Here is a 17,461-nt window from a genome sequence, read left to right as displayed (position 1 = left end):
GAAAAGAATAAATCACTAATGTCATCAATATGCACGCAGCCGCATTTTAGAACTTTATATTTTCTAAATTAAGTAATGAGCAAAGAACAGTTAAAAATATAAGCAGCTATGGGCAACCAGGGGGACTCGGGTGCTGTATCTGCTTGAATTTCTGCATATGGAATCAACTTTTTTGTGCTGTAGGAAACAAAACAGCATATAGATAGAAGATTGCTAACAACAGATGGAATGATGGATGAGCAGATTTTATTTAATTTGCAGCAGACATGCTTGATGCATTAATTGTTAATTACACCATTCAATTCTATAGTGGGCAGCAGCACAAATAGGGCTCCTGAGCATGTGTAGGATGTTTGCAAAATGCCCTATAGGTCCTGATTCCGTTATACTGGCAAACAAATACGCAGCTGCGGCCATCCACACAGCGGTGAGTCGGAGGCTCAAAGCAAGGTGGCTGCAGCTTCACACTCGAAGGGAACAAGCCTGCATATGCAGTAATACAACCCAATGCAATGTTAGCAGTAAAACAAGACTGGTCGTTAAAATAATAAATGATGATATGAAAATGCCTAAAAATATGACAGTGGACAGCAGATCAAAGTATGAAGGTATGAGTGCCTACTGGCTTGGCAGGATGTAGAGTTGGAATAAATCATCACAAGAACCACGAACATAGTAGCCATCAAGTAGTGCACCATCCTTGTCATGCTGCTGTCGTTTTCCTTCAGTTTTTGCGAGGGAGAAGAGGTGAGGATCGATATATATATAGCTTGTTGTGTCTAATCTATTTCAGCCTTTGCAGGTGCTTTTATAGAGGAACACCTTGTTAATTTGGAATTAATGTATTGATATCTTGAGTCACAGATACCTCTTAGTTAGCTTAGACCCAAATAATAAATATTTCTAGCAGTCTTTATTTTCTTAATACCTACCTAACTATATCTCTATATCTATATTGGAGCTCTTCAATGTGTGTTATACTCTACTAGAGTTTTGATATCAAAATTAAGTCTAGGATATCTCTTGGACCCAAATAATAAATATGTCATAATCTAGTTGACATGGTCATCTATCCATACTATATTTCTATAACTACTTCTGCTAGGACCGGCAGCAACATGTGTTGGTCTTTGTGGCTATGTCGAAATTATATGGTTTTTGACAGAAAAAAATATGAACTCTCCTTTAATTTGCAGGTTATCTACTTTATTATCCACTGGCTTTGTATATGGATTATTCTCCAGCAGGTGCATATATACACAGGATTTCGTCATAGCTAGCGTTATGGCAACATTGGAGCGTGTGGTCAATTTAATTTTTATCCAGGCACATGGATGGCGGTCTAGTCTACGGATTGATAGTCACCAGGGTGACTGTTTTTATTGAAAAAATTACTTTTTATTGGTCGTGTGCTTTAATGCTGAGGTCAGGAATGATCTTTAGATGGTTGTATCAACTTGATGTATTTATCTTGAGTTATTAAAGTACTTCATTTTAAAAAAAAATATTGACGCAAAAAATTGGTCACCATGCAAGACACACGACAAGCCTTGCTTATCTTTAGTGCAGGTCCTGTCAGTTTTGGATTTGTAGGCGTGCCAATCAAGACTTGTAATTGATAAGGAAAAAATGATTAGTAATTTAAGGTGGATCCCTGCCGTCTTTTATCTGTTAGGGGTAGTATAGTAGTCTCACATAATGGCCTTCAGACTTGTGATGTTGAACTGTCCAATAACTAAAGTAATATTTTCCAGCACTCAGCAGGTGACAAGGAAACACAGACAAGAAAAAGGATGAAACAAGAGAGTGACAACAACAATTAGCCAGCGTTACTCGGGTCCAGATCTGTTTTATGTAGTCTGCTTAGTCAAAGAAATTGTACTAGTATATAGACACAACATATGGCCACTAATTGCTTGTCTGAACTATGCAGAAAATTTGGATATGTTAACTTCCCAAACATGTTTGGCATCAACAACAGCGGCATCATACTTCTCGACACGAATGGAGCTTGCATGTTTATGTTCCAAACACTTCAAATGCAAGGAGACCAAGCACCATCACCGTTCCATCTTGTCATGCCATACTTGGTCCACAATATACGGCTTACTCAAACAATTGGCCAAATATTGATTCAATCCAATGAACAAAGGACTAAATTGATACCACTGTAAAATATGGCCATCTTTTTAAAATTAGAAATTTTATTACGGTGTCTCACATACAAAGCCAGGATTTGTTGAGACGGCTGATATGCCTCCTCTACCTGGTTGTTCCTACAAGTAAAGGTTTTCTAGGAGTGGCTAGAAATCCGAGCCAATTTGAATCCATGATATCAAGCCTCGCGGGTACCTTTCCCTAGCCACTCCACCGAAATTCATTTGTGTTTAAGGGGTAGATACATTCATTTTGGATTCACTATTGGATTTAGAAATGAATATTTGGAATCCTAAACGAATTCAAATGAAAAATATTTCAACTACAAAGATGTTGATATCGTTGAGTTCTACATATTTATTTTTCAGCATTTTTCCATTTGATGTTGTCTTTTGAAAAAATTGAATTTTGAAATATCAAAAATTCAAATAGAGAAGTTGTATATTGCTATCAGATCTACATCAGTTTGATTTGTCATTTCTCCATCTGAGGTCATTTAAAAGTTTTTAATTTCAAAATACTGGGACTTCAAACTAAATATTTGGATCATAGATTATTCCAAATAAAAAAATTATTAGCTGCAATGTTTTAGACGACTGCTCTATCACAACCAACAATGGTCATATATATATATATATATATATAACTAACTCCAGAGAAATGACCAAAAACCAAAGCTTTAGTCCCATATATTAGCTGCAGTTGTTGGTTGTGAAAGAGCAGTCGTCGGGCCGGTTTGTCATCTGCACCTTTGGCCGAGCTGCGGTACGCCATGGTCTGCTGGAACCCTCCTTGGTCGGCTGCTATGAAGACCCTGCGGGCCCCTTTTCGAGATCCATTTTACAAAATTTTTTGGAGATGTTCTTACAGAGAGAAGTTTTTTTGCCTTTAGAAAATGATTTAGCTAATCTCTTGAACATCTAATGGTCATATATATAACTGCCAAATCATGGAACAATCAAGGCACAGATAACTGCATGTATGGCACTTTTTTTTTTTGACAGAACTGGAGGGGCCGCAGATGTATGGGACTATTGGCATGGGCATGGGCTCGATCGCTCAATGGACCTCACTGGGCAACCTGCCGCAGCTGGACGGTGGCAACAAGCAGCCAAGCACCACCAGACGTTGCACGAGATGTCGAAGGTTGGTGTACAGCCCGCTGCTGTGCCTGCGCTTCGGCTGCTTCAACGTCGTGGTGGCCGGGTCGGCGGCCGTGGCGGAGCAATTCCGCCGCGCCCACGTCGCTAACTTCAGCTCCCGCCAACCCAAATCCAGCGGAGATGACATGCATGGTGTTCGCCGCCACTGGCGACGACGACGGCGCGAGGGAGTTCGATCGAGGAGGTTGTGCTGGAGGTGATGCAGGTGGGCAGAATCTCAACGTTGGGGACATCGTGCCGGCACTCCGGTGGCTGGATCTGCAGGGCGTGGTGGCCAAGATGAAGAAGCTGCATTGCCGGCCGGTTCGACGACATGATGCACAGGATCATTGCTGACAAGAAGGCTGCTGGTGTTAGGACGGCCAGTGAGGAAAGAAATTTAAGGACAAGGGACCTGCTGAGCGTCCTGCTCGCGATGGTGCTGGACGACGCCCGGCACTTCACCGGTGGCGAGGAGGATATGATCACTGAAAACTGTCGCCAAGGCACTTATATCTTGACTAGGTAGTGTGCCCATACGTTGCTACGGGATAGCTAACATTTTATATTTAAAACACTTGGTTCGCACAATAAGACAATAATACGATAAAAACTAAATACCAATATTAAACTGACATTATCTCATAAAAGCTAAGCTTTTAAAATCAAACATAATCATGATAAACGCGGCGTCACAGGCTCACACACTCTATTTTATAGACCTTTCTATGATAACAAATAGGATTTCGTGTAGAGTCTGATAAACATTTAAAAATATCAAGGAACAACAACATATATCACGATAGTGAGATGTTATTTGTCCAATATAAATTGAATAAAGAATATATTGTATGTGTTAGTAATGTTCTGTTACCTCGCCTATGACATTAGTAACTCCTTAATGTGGGGGTATAAACCCCTATACTCTTACGGCTAGACTTCGGCCAGGAGGCTTGGCCCACTACGAGACGAGTTCAAGGCTTGATCCGACAACCTGGAGTTTCGCGCAAGGAAACAAGATGTGGAGATCAAGCAGGATTCTAGTCGGTTAGAATAGGAATTGATATCGAATTATCCATGGCAATTGTAACCGACTAGGATTAGTTTCCAGATCTGTAACCCTGCCCTCCAGACTATATAAGGAGAGGCAAGGGACCCCCTAGGACATCATATTCTCTGAACACAAATCAATACAACCAGACGCAGGACGTAGGTATTACGCCAACTCGGCGGCCGAACCTGGATAAAAAGCTTGTCCGTGTCTTGCGTCACCATCGAGTTCGTAGTTTGCACACCGTCTACCGATAAACTACTACCGTGGGTATACCCCAAGGTAGACTGCCGACCAGCTTTCGTCGACAGTGGCGCGCCAGGTAGGGGGTGTGCGTGCAACTTTTCCGGCGAACAAGATGGTCACGATCCCAGCTTCCGCGACCGTGCCTGAAGGCCTCACGTTCACCGTCGGCCAGATCACGTGGACGACGTGCAGCGGCGGCCTCACGACCACGGTTTCGAAAGAGATCCAGATCCAATCTGAGATCACGCCGTCTCCGACCACACGCGTGACGGCACCAAGCGCCCGACCACCGTTCCCGCTCTACAAGGGAAAGAAGATCGACTGCTCGGACCTTCTCCAAGCGCTTGATCGCGCTGACTCCAAGCTACTCGAAGTTTCCCAACTAGTAGACGGAGTTCTGCGTCGGCCCGACCAAGCTGCTCCAGCGGATTTTTTCAAATCCCGCCGGCCAACTCGTGTCGCCACACACGAACGGCTGGGAACGTCTCTGACGATAACCTCAACACCCTCAGGACGATCCGTCAAGCTCAAGAAGGAAGATTATCCTTGCGGCCTGAACAACTCGGCCTCTGTTTACTCACAGCACACCCAATCCGTTTTCAGCAAGGCGTGTTGGTCGCCGAAAAGGAACGATCGTCACTACGTCAACATGGTGACGATCCGAGAACTACGAGACGGCCAGGTTTCCAGCACCAATTCAAGTACCGGTTCCGTCCCCACCGAGGTTATAAACACCGAAGACGAGGACTACGACCTGGATTTTCCTTCACACCCTCCGGGTTTCCCCCGTTTCCCGATATTTCTCCCCCCGACGAGGAGATATTGTGTTTAATGTCAGCGCCGACGAACCGGTCGTTGATGGAGAAACAGATGAGCAGAGGCAACTCCGCGAACAACGCAACGCCGATCGCGCCCGACGACGCGCAGACGAGCAACAACAAATGCCACCAAATAATCTCAACGATGCCTTTGACATGGTCGGGGACCAGCCAGTCTACAAAACGCCAAGCGCCAACGTGGCCGTCGCCATGGCTAACCTAGATCGGCTTCCTGATACCCCCGAGTGCCAGGGAGTCCGGACCAGCATCCGAGCACACCTGATCGCTGCAATGGGACAGACAACCACTCTGCTCAAGAGAGTCCAGGACGTCTTTTATACGGAAGCCGCCTCCGACCAGACTAATCGTAGCCGGGCCTCACCGTCTCCCAGCAGGCGTCACCGCAGCCGCTCTCCCGACAACCGTCGAAAGGACTCACGGCGTGACGATGGTGGTCGGGACGCCGACGGTCGCCGCGAGCAGAACCGCGTACGCGGTCAAGAAGTAAACCAACACAGGGATCTCCGCCACAACATCCCTCCCAAAGATGCCCGGGACCGCATCAACAGGCGCGCCACAGAGAGAGCAGTCCACGAAAACCTGCGCCGCATCGAGTACGATGCAACGCACGGTCCCCCGGGTCTAAGACAGTTCTCCTCACACCTCCGCCAGGTCGTGTGGCCCCGCAATTTCAAGCTCGAAAAACTTAAAAAATACGACGGCAAGGAAAATCCAGAGAACTGGATCACCCTCTACGAAATCGCCGTCCGATCAGCCGCAGGAGATGAGCACGTCATGGCTAACTACTTCCCCGTAGTCCTCGACCAGGCTGGTCATCAGTGGCTTCTTGGCTTGCCCGAGGACTCCTTCGACTCTTGGGAAGAGCTGCGCCAGGCTTTCATCGACAACTTCATCGCCACATGCGAGCAGCCTGAAAACAAATATGACCTTGAAAGGATAAGGGACAGGAAGAACGAACCTCTACGCGATTACATCCGACGATTCTCGGATATGCGCCTCAAAATCCCGAAGATTTCCCACGACGAGGCCATCTCTGCCTTCATCAAGGGCTTGCGCTTCCACGAAGCGCTGAGGAACAAGCTGTTACGTAATTGTGGGTGCAGCAGCAAAGCTCGACGTTCCCACGAATCCTGCACCTGGAATCGGTGACCCTGAAGTGGAATTCGTCTTCGCATTTTTGCTCGCACGGGAATTCCATGCATCCTGGCATCCGAAAGCAATCCTCTGTACAACCAAAATAAAACTCAATGGATCAGCAGACGTACATGCATGTTAATTAACCTCAACTGAACAGCGGAAGAATTTACTCTCATTATTATATATGATAAAGTAAATAATTAGAGTACCTTCATTCGTGTTTATGTGTGTATATATATACCTTTTGCCCAGGTGGGTGTCGTCAGGGTGCAAGACGTGACCATCAGAAGGACGCAAAGGGCAGCAGCTACGGAGGGCTCCGCCCTCATCGTATTAGCACTCGCAAGTACAACTATTCTTGTGTGTTCCAGGGATGCAAATGGCCTGATGCTTGTGCCCGTTTATATACACTGAAATTTTCAGTGTAAACAATGCCACATTAATTAATGCAGGCATATATCTCACAGATATCTAACTCAGCCAGGGAGATATATAAATTAGGAATATATATAATGTTATATTAAAATACATGGAAAAAATATTAGGCCAGTCTTAGTGGATAGTTTCGTAGCGTTGTTTCTAAGGTTGCCATATCATGTGAAATGAAATGAAACTTGGATGAAACACTCACTCTCTATGGAGAGTTTCATTCCATGGTTTCATAAACATTTAATTTCATGACTCATAGAGAGTTGGTAATCGTGCCAAGAGAGTTTCATCTAGATGAAATCTATTTCTTCTCTCTATTCTTAAAATACACTATCATGCCATGCAAAATACATATGTGGCAGCCTATTTAATGTGAATGAAATTAAGATGAAACTCTCACTAAGACTGGTCTGAGCAAACTGGAGGGGGGGGGGGTTTCAACACAGCAAAAAAACCACCCCCTAGGCCTGTTTGGCAAAACCGGCAATGGCTGTTTTTTTAGATTTTACACACACTATAGGATTCTGGTACTTTGCCGAGAGCCCGAGCGCTTGGCAAAGGGCCACTACGCTCTCGGCAAAGCGCCAGCTCCTGCCGATGGGCCTCGTTCTAGCGCGCTATCTCCTGCCGATGGGCCTCCTCCGCGGACTCTTGCCTGGCCCGTAACTCGGCCAACTGGGACTGCAATAACACACCCGTGATGTTTGAACAATGCACTAGGTATATATGTAAAGTATATGAACGACGCATAAAACTATAGTTACCTGGAAAGACGGTTGCCGAGCTCGTATGGGGACGTCGGAGGAGGTCGTGATGCTCAAAATTCAGCAAAATTTTATTCTTTGTGCATGTATTTGATCCTGTAACTCGAATGTAATCTCCTCTAACCATCTTTTGCCGTTAACAACTAGCAAGGAATATATAACCTCATCCCTTTGCTCATGTGTTGAAGGAAATCACCAGAAACTCGGTTTCAAGTTTAATATGATCATCGGTAATACCGATCATGGTTCAGAAAAAAATATTATTTCTTAAGTTTAAATGCTCACAAAGATGTATAAATAAATCAATTTCACCTATTTATAAAATGATGCAAATTTTAGGATGTTACAGTAGCCCAATCAAATTATATTAACTCATCTAACAACGAGTAGGGTAAGGGATGGCCATGCAAAGCAAGGTGGCTTGCGAGTGGCCTTGTTTAGTTTGATTTTTTTTTGATTTTGGGTATGGAAGCATTTTCATTTCTATTTGTCAATTATTGTTCAATCATGAACTAACTAGACTCAAAAAATTCATCTCGCGGTTTACAGGTAAACTATGCAATTAGTTTTTGTTTTCGTCTATATTTAATGCTCTGTGCATGTGCCGCAATATTCGATGTGACTGAAAATCTCGAAATTTTTTTGGTTTTTGTTTTGAACTAAACAAGGCTTGAGGTAGAGTGGAGTTATTTAAACTCGACTATAGCAATAATCGTTCATTTTTAGGTCAGTCTCAATGGTGTTTCGTCATAGTTTCATAGATATTAAATATGCTGAGGTACTGTATTAATAAAGAGAGAGATGATAATAGTTTTATGGGAGTAGAGAGAGTTTTATGGGGACAAAACTCTTCGACACTATTTCTAAAATATAGATATGTTGAAAACTATGTCATAAAACCACCACTGAGGATGGCCTTATATGAATGCATTTATAGTAAAAACTCCTTTTTGATGCAATTATTGTGGCAGAGAAATTGATGTGTGTTGTGGTAGAGGAACCCATGGTGCAGTAACTTTTGTGCCCCTTTGGTTGGTGCGCAAGAAGGTATTGTGGGTCCAATAGAAAAAGATGGCATGGCTTAATAAAATATAGATATAGATATAGATATAGATATAGATAATAGCAACTATGTGTATTTTTAAGATAATTTAAGTAGTTAATTCGAAGTATTTTCCATTGTAGCATATGTGGGTAGTTTGTGTACATATTTAGGTGGTTATTTTAAATTATTCTGATAGTGGTAGGTGAGTAATTTAGATGCGCTATTAGGTTTACTTTATGTACTTTTCATAATGATGGAGGTGCCAACTCTTTTTTCGTTTTTTTTGTCTAATAAAATTTCAGCAAATCTCTTGCCGCCTTTCTAAAAGAATAATGATGGAGGTGTGTACTTTTAACTGTTATCAGGGATGATTATTAGAATATATCAAATTAATGGCAGGATGTTTCTAATTATTGGAAAAATTTATAAGAATTAACATGGTGTCTCAGTCAGAGCATCTATATAGTTTCTGGATGCAAGATTAGTAGGTTACTTTACTTCTTACACTTTTCATAATGAAAGTTGTGTAATTTTTTTTTGTAACTTATAATAAAGCTAATGGCTATATTGTCATCGATGATGATTGGAATAAATGATATTAAAGGACATATATTTATATTTTTGTAAGAAATGTTAAACTTATCCTTTTTTTCAGTGCATCTAGTGAGAATTAACACAGTGGCTATGGCTCCATTGGAGCATCTAACTAGCAATAGTGAGATTCGGACTTTAACTCTGGTTCTGGCTGGTTGTCAATCTTTTCTTACATGCATGAGCAAGTCGATTCATTACATATCCTTGTAGAATTATTATTGCTACACACACTATTTTCTAACAATCGTCATCCCCGCGTCAAGTGTGGGTGCAGCAGCAAACAATGTACAAGTTGGGTCCTGGCACGTTTGTGCACCTGAAACTGGTAAGCTTGGAACGGAATTCGTCTCTGCATTTTTTCTCGCACGCGGCCTGTGTGCATGTCGGGTGCTGATCAAAGCATTTCTCTGTATCACCAAAACAAAACTCAATGGATCAGCAGACGTATTTACAATGCATTCGTGTTAACGAATTCAATTCAACAACTGAAGATTTTACCTGCTGCCCAGGTGGGTGTCATGAGGGTGCAAGACATGACCATGAGAAGGATGCAAATTGCTGCAGCGATGGAGTGCACCACCCTCATCGTATCAATAACACTCGCAAGTACTGTACTATTCTTGTGTTTTGGGATGCAAATCGCCTGATGCTTGTGCTCGATTATATAGAGGGAATTGGTTAGTGTAAATAAATTAATGCGATCGACATTAATCAATCCTGGCAGATCTCACAACCCGGATATGATATCGTTGCTCCTTCTACTCAGAATAGTAAATGATATTAGCAAACTGGGGGCGTAAATCGGTGTGGGGTCATTTTCTGCGGGCGGTGCCGGAACACAGCAAAAACCGGCCGCCTGTTTGGCAAAACTGCCCGGCCTGCGCCGTTTTTTTTGTTTTTTTTTTATTTTGCAGATATGCTCCACATTTGGCTAGATTTGATTCTTTTTGCATGTCAATAACTAGCAAGGAGAATATAATATAACCTCACCATCATCTCATCATTCGGTTTCAAGCTTCATAACATTCTTCTGCACTACTAAAAAAAAAGACACCCTGTAGAAGTAGAATAATTTCCACCAATGAGACATGGCATCATTGGACAAATAACGAACCAAGTTGCTTTTAGTAGATGACTAGCAAACATGCCCGTGCGTTGCTATGGGCGAATGTCAGATTATTCTATTCAATAATATGCATATTTTGTGCAATCTTTTTATATAATGATTTTTATAAAGCACAGATATTCTCACTTCATCCATGAAAAACACACACACACAAATGAACAAACTCATCATTCACTTTATGTATGCATAGTCAAAGACATCCACATCAAAAGGGTCCTCTTAAGCTAGTGAGACCGAGAACAAAAATATATCAACCTGCAGTAGTAAATTAGGAGAAAATAAATAGATATTCGACTAACCTGTGAAAAAGAAATTTTGAGAAGCATTGTGCACAGCCACGCAGGCAGCCGATGCGCTGCATGTCACGTGATGGTCTTCGATCTGGATGGGAATTGTGACATGGTATGGGTCATACTATATTGGTCATCTTGTCAGGCTGTAGCCGTTTTTTGCAAATTGCAAGCACCAAGAATAGCAGAGAGCAGAGCAGGCAGCACCCCACACTCAGGCGCTCGGTGGCCGCACCGCAACTTGCTCTCGTCGCATCGGCAACCGATCGACCAGCCGTGGATCACGCACGACCGGCGGCGTCCTGCGCCAAGCGCGAGCAGAGGCGAGACGACAGTTCGTTAAGGCAGAAAAAGAGGCAGGCGGTAGTTTGCGCCTCAGGGTTCGTGGCGTCGAGCACGCGGGGTCGAGGATGGGGCTAGGGCGCGTTGTCTCCCCTGCCATCTTCAATTCTGCCTCTTCGCCGCCGCTCGGGTAGTCGACACCTCGCCGATCGATTAGGATTCAAAGGCCGGTAACGGGGCCAGAGGATTTTGTTTTAATTCATTTGGATTGGATGCACAGATCTTGATTCCCTGACTGAAAAATAATATGGAAGATCAGACTAAAAAATATTTAGACAAAAAAAGGAGATTGAAATTTTGCCTCTTTATTATAAGGTATAGAAGAAAGGTGGCGAGAAGTATAAATAAGAGACATGACACAGAGACCAGAGGACGAGAGAAACAAAAAGAAAAAAAGAAGAAGAATTACATAATTCGAACGATAATGGAAGCATATTTTGAAAGGATTAAAAAGAAAACACGATTGACAATAATAAGTGGTAAAGAATACGGCTAATGTTTTACACAGCTAGCTTGCCCTGCTCCTCCGTGTGTACACCAACAAACTAAAGCGTGTGGCTGCTTGTTTAAGACCGTTGTAGCATATATATTTTGCACCAATTGGAGACAACACTCTCAGACCCGGGAGCTGCTACGATACGAAAAACAAGTCATGAGTGGACTAATTAACTGCAGTAGAAAATATGCATGCATGCATTCATTAGAAAATATACGTACCTACATGCATTTAGGTAGGCACACGTTGAATCCAGGATCTTTTTTTTTTTTTCTAGTAGAGGGCTAAGGAAGGGTGGTTGGGGTGGGCATCCGCCTCTTGCCTCAGCTTCTCTTTCACTTTCTCTTTCATTTCCAACTCCTGCTCCATCTTTTCGTGTCCACCACCGAAAAGACGAACATCCACACTCCGAAGGGACGAGAGGTGGTCCAAGGCCAGGTCATCGGTACTGAATTCACCTTTCAAGAAATCCTGCAGGCTCATACGGAAATGGAATTCTTCAAGCCTGGGCATAGCTCCTCGTGGGAACATAGAGGGTACTGTTTGGAAACCATAGAATTTGCACTCCATTACGCATGGGAAGGCATCAGGGCCAACCGTGAACCTTCCCAGCACTTGTAAGTTGTCACCAGCCACATCCACTCGTAGAACACGAAGAGCCTGTAGCATCCCGAGGACTTGGATGTCCTCCGTTCGCACCTGAGACACCGTTATGTCCAGGGAGGATAGGAGGAGAAGCGATCCAGGATTGATCCATGTTTTCCGAATACGAAGATAGGACAGCTGGTTGCCTAGGGACTCCAGCGAGCCTTCAAGATTCATCACCACGTCACTTGGGCTTAGTACTACTAGCTGTTGGATTTTTTGCAGTTTGCCTAGGGACTCCACTAAAGCTTTGCAAATGCCCTCATAATATCCTGCTTCCGTGTCCTTTTTACACAGCCCGACTCTGAGGATCCTCAGTTGCATCAAATGGCCTAGCTCTTCTGCAATCTGCGCAGAATCAACAATTGCATACTGTAGCACTTCTAAGGATGTTAGATTCTTCAATCCATTTGGCAGACAGATACGCCAATTAAGAGCCAGAAACATCAGTCTTCTTAGCCCAATAATACTTGATGGCAATTCTTCTATATCAGTTCCCCATAGGTCTAATGTCTGCAAAAGTTTTAGCTTCCCTATCTCCGATGGGGGCTCACCAGCATAGCTAGTATTTCTTAGACTTAGATACCTCAGGTGAAATAAGCGTGCAACGAAACTCAAGTTTGTAAGTTCCTTAAGACTGCAACCTTCTAGATCCAATACACGGAGAAGATGAAGATATGAAAGGGACGGCATCAATTTAATTTTGGCAGCACTAAAAACAGTAAGTGACCTTAGTTTTGACAAGTCCATTACTGTAGGCCAAGTAGTATTGTGCAGGGACATCCTGTGAACCTTGCTTCCCCAAGAAGGTGTGTTCTGCCTGGCATCATCTAGTACTGTTGCAACAAAACTTTCTTCTCTTGATATGTTACAAATGAGATCAAGCACCATGTCATGCACACGGCAAGAAATAGGCGTACCTTCGTCATCCATATCTGCTGGTTGGATCAGGCTTCTATTTACAAGATCATTGAAGTAACTCAACCCAAGCTCAAATGAACTTTGCCCCCCTTCTCCAGGTGGGACAAAGTCTTCCGCTATCCACCTCCAAATCAATCGATCCTTAACAATCTCATAGTCTTCTGGAAATACACTTAGATATAATAAGCATGTCTTCAAGTGAGCTGGTAGATCATAATAGCTAAGAGATAATATCTTCCTCATATTTTCCATATCAGGATTGCTTCCAAGCCCCGAACCAATAGACTCACAATACTCTTTCCACTGTTTTACATTTCCCATCTTATTCGCTAGCAAACCTGATGTGGTAATGATAGCTAATGGCACACCTCCACATTTCTTAATTATTTTTTCAGAAACATCTACAAATTGTTTGGGACACTCGTCTTCAGAGCCAAATAATCTTCCATAGAATAAATCTTTGGAACTCTCATGCCCAAGGGGTTCCATGTTATAAGAACAACCAACTTTCTCAGCAACATCATGCTTCCTTGTAGTTATGACTATTTTGCTTCCCAAGCTGTTGCTGTCTAGAGCACATCTTATAATGTTCCATGAAGGTACATCCCATATGTCATCAATAACAATGAAATACCTATACGCACAGAAACAAAGGTGTCATGTAGTTGCATGAAAATGGACAAGAGCTCATTCAAGTCTTCAAGCTGACACAAACAGTAATACATTGAGTTGAAGAGGAATATCGTTGGAAAACACTTTACTAGCGACTAGATAACAACACTAAATGAACACTGAAACATTAGATTTCGTAATAGACTATTAATATAAATATTGTAGATTTCTCAACTGATTGTACCAGTTTGGTAACTTAATTAAAAGGCTGAATAGTACTCTCTTCATCTCAAAAAGACCGATGTTTTTTACTTTGACCAATCATATTTGACCGCTCGTCTTATTCAAAATTTTTGTGCAAATTCTAAAATAGATAAATCATTATTAAAGTATCTCTAATGATCAAATAAGTCATATCAAAACAGACGATATTTATAAAAAAGATGTAATAACATGGATGGTTAAACAAGATGTATAAAAGTCAACAACAATGGTCTTTTTGAGACGGAGGGAATATGATAATAATGAGTACCTCTTGTCCTTTAGGAATTCCTGAAGTTCATCGATTAGTTGCTTTTCTTTCAATATTGTCAAATTGAATTCGGTGGTGTAACGTTGCTTGTCCAAATCAATGAGAATGTCTTTTAAGACTGTTTTTAAGTCTGGATTCCGACCAACTGGAACAAAAGCTTTGAAACAGACATCCTGACTAAGATTCTGATACACAGCTCTAGCAAGAGTAGTCTTGCCTAACCCTCCAAACCCAACAATAGATACTATCTTCGTCTCCATGTCTTCTGCTACTGATGTCAGCATTTTTATGACCTTATCCATTGGCCCTTCAATCCCAACAAGCTGTGACACTTTTGTGTACAGAGCCGAAAGCCGTGGATCAATACTTGTTGTGGCAGCATGCTTGGCAACAAGATCATCGACCCTGTACCTGGCATGCCGCTCTGTCATCTCCTGAAGTTGCTTGGTGATGTCTTCGATGGCACACGAAATTTCACGACGAGCCTTGCCCTTGCTGAACAAGTCTCCCATCTTCTTCATGGCTCGTTTGAGTCTGCTCAGATCAGCCTGCTCATGGCCATCGACACGCACAAGGAAGGTGTCAAGTATATCTTCAATATCATAGGAAGCCTCCCTAACCTCGCGTGCCCAGATCTTGACCTGCTCGTCGAGCTGGTCCCATGGCACTGCCGCCACCTTGCGGAGGGCGGCGTGCATGCACTCGAGCTCCCGGGAGAGGGACTGGACTTTCACCTTGACGCCCTTCTGCAGCTTGTACTCATCCTTGAGAAGCTCCAGCAGCTTGGAGGGGAGCATGCCCAAAGCACCGGTGACAAGGTCCATGCTCACGGGCTGACAAGATGATTAACCAATCACTGTGCTGGTAATCTGATAGCCTGCAAAGTTGTAGTGTGTTCCAGTTGGTATGTCCTCACTTGTTTTGCTTTTTCTTCAGTGTAAGAACAGATCAAACTGAAACAATTAAAAGAACTGTCAAGTTGGACTGAAAAAAAAAAGACAGGCTTTGTTTAGTTCCGAAAATTTGTTGGTTTTGGGTACTGTAACACTTTCGTTTTTATTTGGTAATTATTGTTCAATCATGAACTAACTAGGCTTAAAAGATTCATCTCACAATTTTACAGGCAAACTATGTAATTAGTTTTTGTTTTCGTCTATATTTAATGCTTCATGCATGTGCCACAAGATTCGATATGATGGGAAATCTTGAAAACTTTTTGGTTTTTGAGTTAAACTAAACAAGACCTAAGGATTAGTTCGACGATCAAGACTTGAACCTTATTATAAATTATTTGTCCAAAGCTAAGTAAGATGTCCCTGTTCCTGCTCAACATACGTAGGAGTGTTTAAAAGAATATGATTCAAACTCACCAAGGTGGCCGTGGGAGGAGCTGCAGACGAGTTGCATCGATGGTCAGCTAAGAAACAGAGCACGACCAGCGTGTTTTGCAGTACAGATGGTCGGCTAAGATAATCGCGGCCCGGATAATGAAGACTTGAACTTAAAATCTGGTCAAAGCTTATTAGTAAGATGTTTGTGTTTCAACTCAAATTAAACATATACAGAGGAAAGAATTTTTTTCAAAATGATGAAAAATGCTTCAACTCACCAAGCAGGCCGTGTCTATCTCTTCAGTGGAATTACAGACCAATCTGAAACAGATCGAGCTTTTGAGTTGGACCGATCTGAAAAGAAAGAACAGGGCCAAATGTTTATAGTGCAACAACAAAGTTTTGAACATAATTAATAAAACTTGATCAAAGCCATGTGTATGGTGTTCCTGTTTCAGGCCCATGTAGAAACATACGCGGTAGGACTGGTAGGAATGTTTTCCAAATGAAAAATGTTTCAACTCACCATGGTGGCCGTACGTCGGAGGAGCTGCAGAGGAGTTGCATCGACGGCCGGCTAAAAATACAGAGCACGACGAGCGTGTTTTGCAGTATGGCCAGGATAAGAGCGACCCAGATAAAAAAGACTTGAACCTGAGATGTGTTCCAAGCTAAGTAAGATGTTTCTGTTTCAACTCAAAACGGTAAGTATTCTTCCAAACGATGAAAAATGCTTCAACTCACCACAGTTGAGACCAAGAGCGATCCAGAGGAATTGCGTTGATGTGTGGCTGAGACCAAGAGCATACAGTCTCTTATTATCCTATCAGCATGCTCTCTTATTGGCATCCATTAATTGAAGCTTCCCGTAATTGATGCAGAGGCCTGCGGCGTCGTCTCGCCATGTCACTGCCATGATAGTGACTGCATATCTACCAGTGCCGACGACTTGACTCAGCTGCCCCAAGGGTCAAGGTCTAGTGGGACCACGGCGCCATCACCACTGATGCCTCTGTGCCTCCATTATATTGTCCTCCGCAGATGGAGTGCCTTTATCTCGTAAATTACAGATAAACTGTGCAATTAGTTTTTGTTTTGTTTTATATTTAATGCTTCATACATATGCCACAAGATGTGTGACAGAGAATCTTGAAAAGTTTTTCAATTTCGGGGTGAACTAAACAAGGCCGGTTTGGTTAGCCTTTTTTTTTGCTGGACCCAATTATATATAGACATAAATGCTCACATATATGAACATACATTTACTTCTAAAAACACATATGTATACTCTACCTCTATGAGTACCTCGGGAGAACCGAGTTGGACCAGCAAATCTCCAGATTGATAAAGTCACCCGTTTTGCTCCTGAATATTTGGACACATGCATGGAGTACTAAATATAGACAATTTATGAAACTAAAAATACAGCTAGAGATTATTTTGCTAGACGAATCTTTTAAGCCTAATTAGTCCATGATTGGACACTAAGAGCATCTCCAACGGAGTTGGTAAAAATAGATGGCTAAACTCATGATTTAGCTCATCTTTAAAGTAGAAACTCGAGAAAAAAAAATACAAAACTCTAACAGTCTTTCTAATAGGATGAAGTGAATGGCTAGCGGCACATGCAAGTTATATCTAGTATGCGAAAATTTCCAGGATACATGACTTGCTATTTTAGAAAACCAATTATAATAGTTGTTGGACTCTCTTTTTTTCCAAATTAGTCAAATATAGATTACACAACATGGATAACTTTTCT

At 42.4% G+C, this 17,461-nt stretch overlaps 1 protein-coding gene and 1 long non-coding RNA gene across 6 annotated transcripts; both read right to left on the bottom strand.

The window, feature by feature from the left end:
* LOC110435387 lies at positions 223-763 on the bottom strand. Its single transcript, XR_002453050.1, has 2 exons — positions 623-763; positions 223-483 (listed from the first exon to the last, which is right to left on the bottom strand). It is a non-coding gene; the product is annotated as an uncharacterized LOC110435387 (long non-coding RNA).
* LOC8076338 (putative disease resistance RPP13-like protein 3) lies at positions 11,447-16,590 on the bottom strand. Of its 5 annotated transcripts, XM_021461493.1 has the most exons (8): positions 16,444-16,589; positions 16,226-16,353; positions 15,978-16,053; positions 15,739-15,876; positions 14,369-15,321; positions 13,224-13,858; positions 11,880-13,139; positions 11,447-11,790 (listed from the first exon to the last, which is right to left on the bottom strand). In XM_021461493.1, exons 5-7 carry the CDS (start codon positions 15,190-15,192, stop codon positions 11,932-11,934), a joined length of 2,667 nt encoding a protein of 888 aa, XP_021317168.1. In that variant the 5' UTR covers positions 15,193-15,321; positions 15,739-15,876; positions 15,978-16,053; positions 16,226-16,353; positions 16,444-16,589; the 3' UTR covers positions 11,447-11,790; positions 11,880-11,931. The 5 variants fall into 5 exon arrangements, with proteins under 5 accessions (XP_021317168.1, XP_021317166.1, XP_021317167.1 ...); XM_021461491.1 differs by having other exon boundaries at positions 11,447-11,793; positions 11,880-13,858; positions 16,444-16,590; XM_021461492.1 differs by having other exon boundaries at positions 11,447-11,793; positions 11,884-13,858; positions 16,444-16,590.

This window comes from Sorghum bicolor, chromosome 5 (assembly GCF_000003195.3).
Source record: "Sorghum bicolor cultivar BTx623 chromosome 5, Sorghum_bicolor_NCBIv3, whole genome shotgun sequence".
Classification (NCBI taxonomy): domain Eukaryota; kingdom Viridiplantae; phylum Streptophyta; class Magnoliopsida; order Poales; family Poaceae; genus Sorghum; species Sorghum bicolor.
This window is presented reverse-complemented; position numbering and strand designations above follow the sequence as displayed.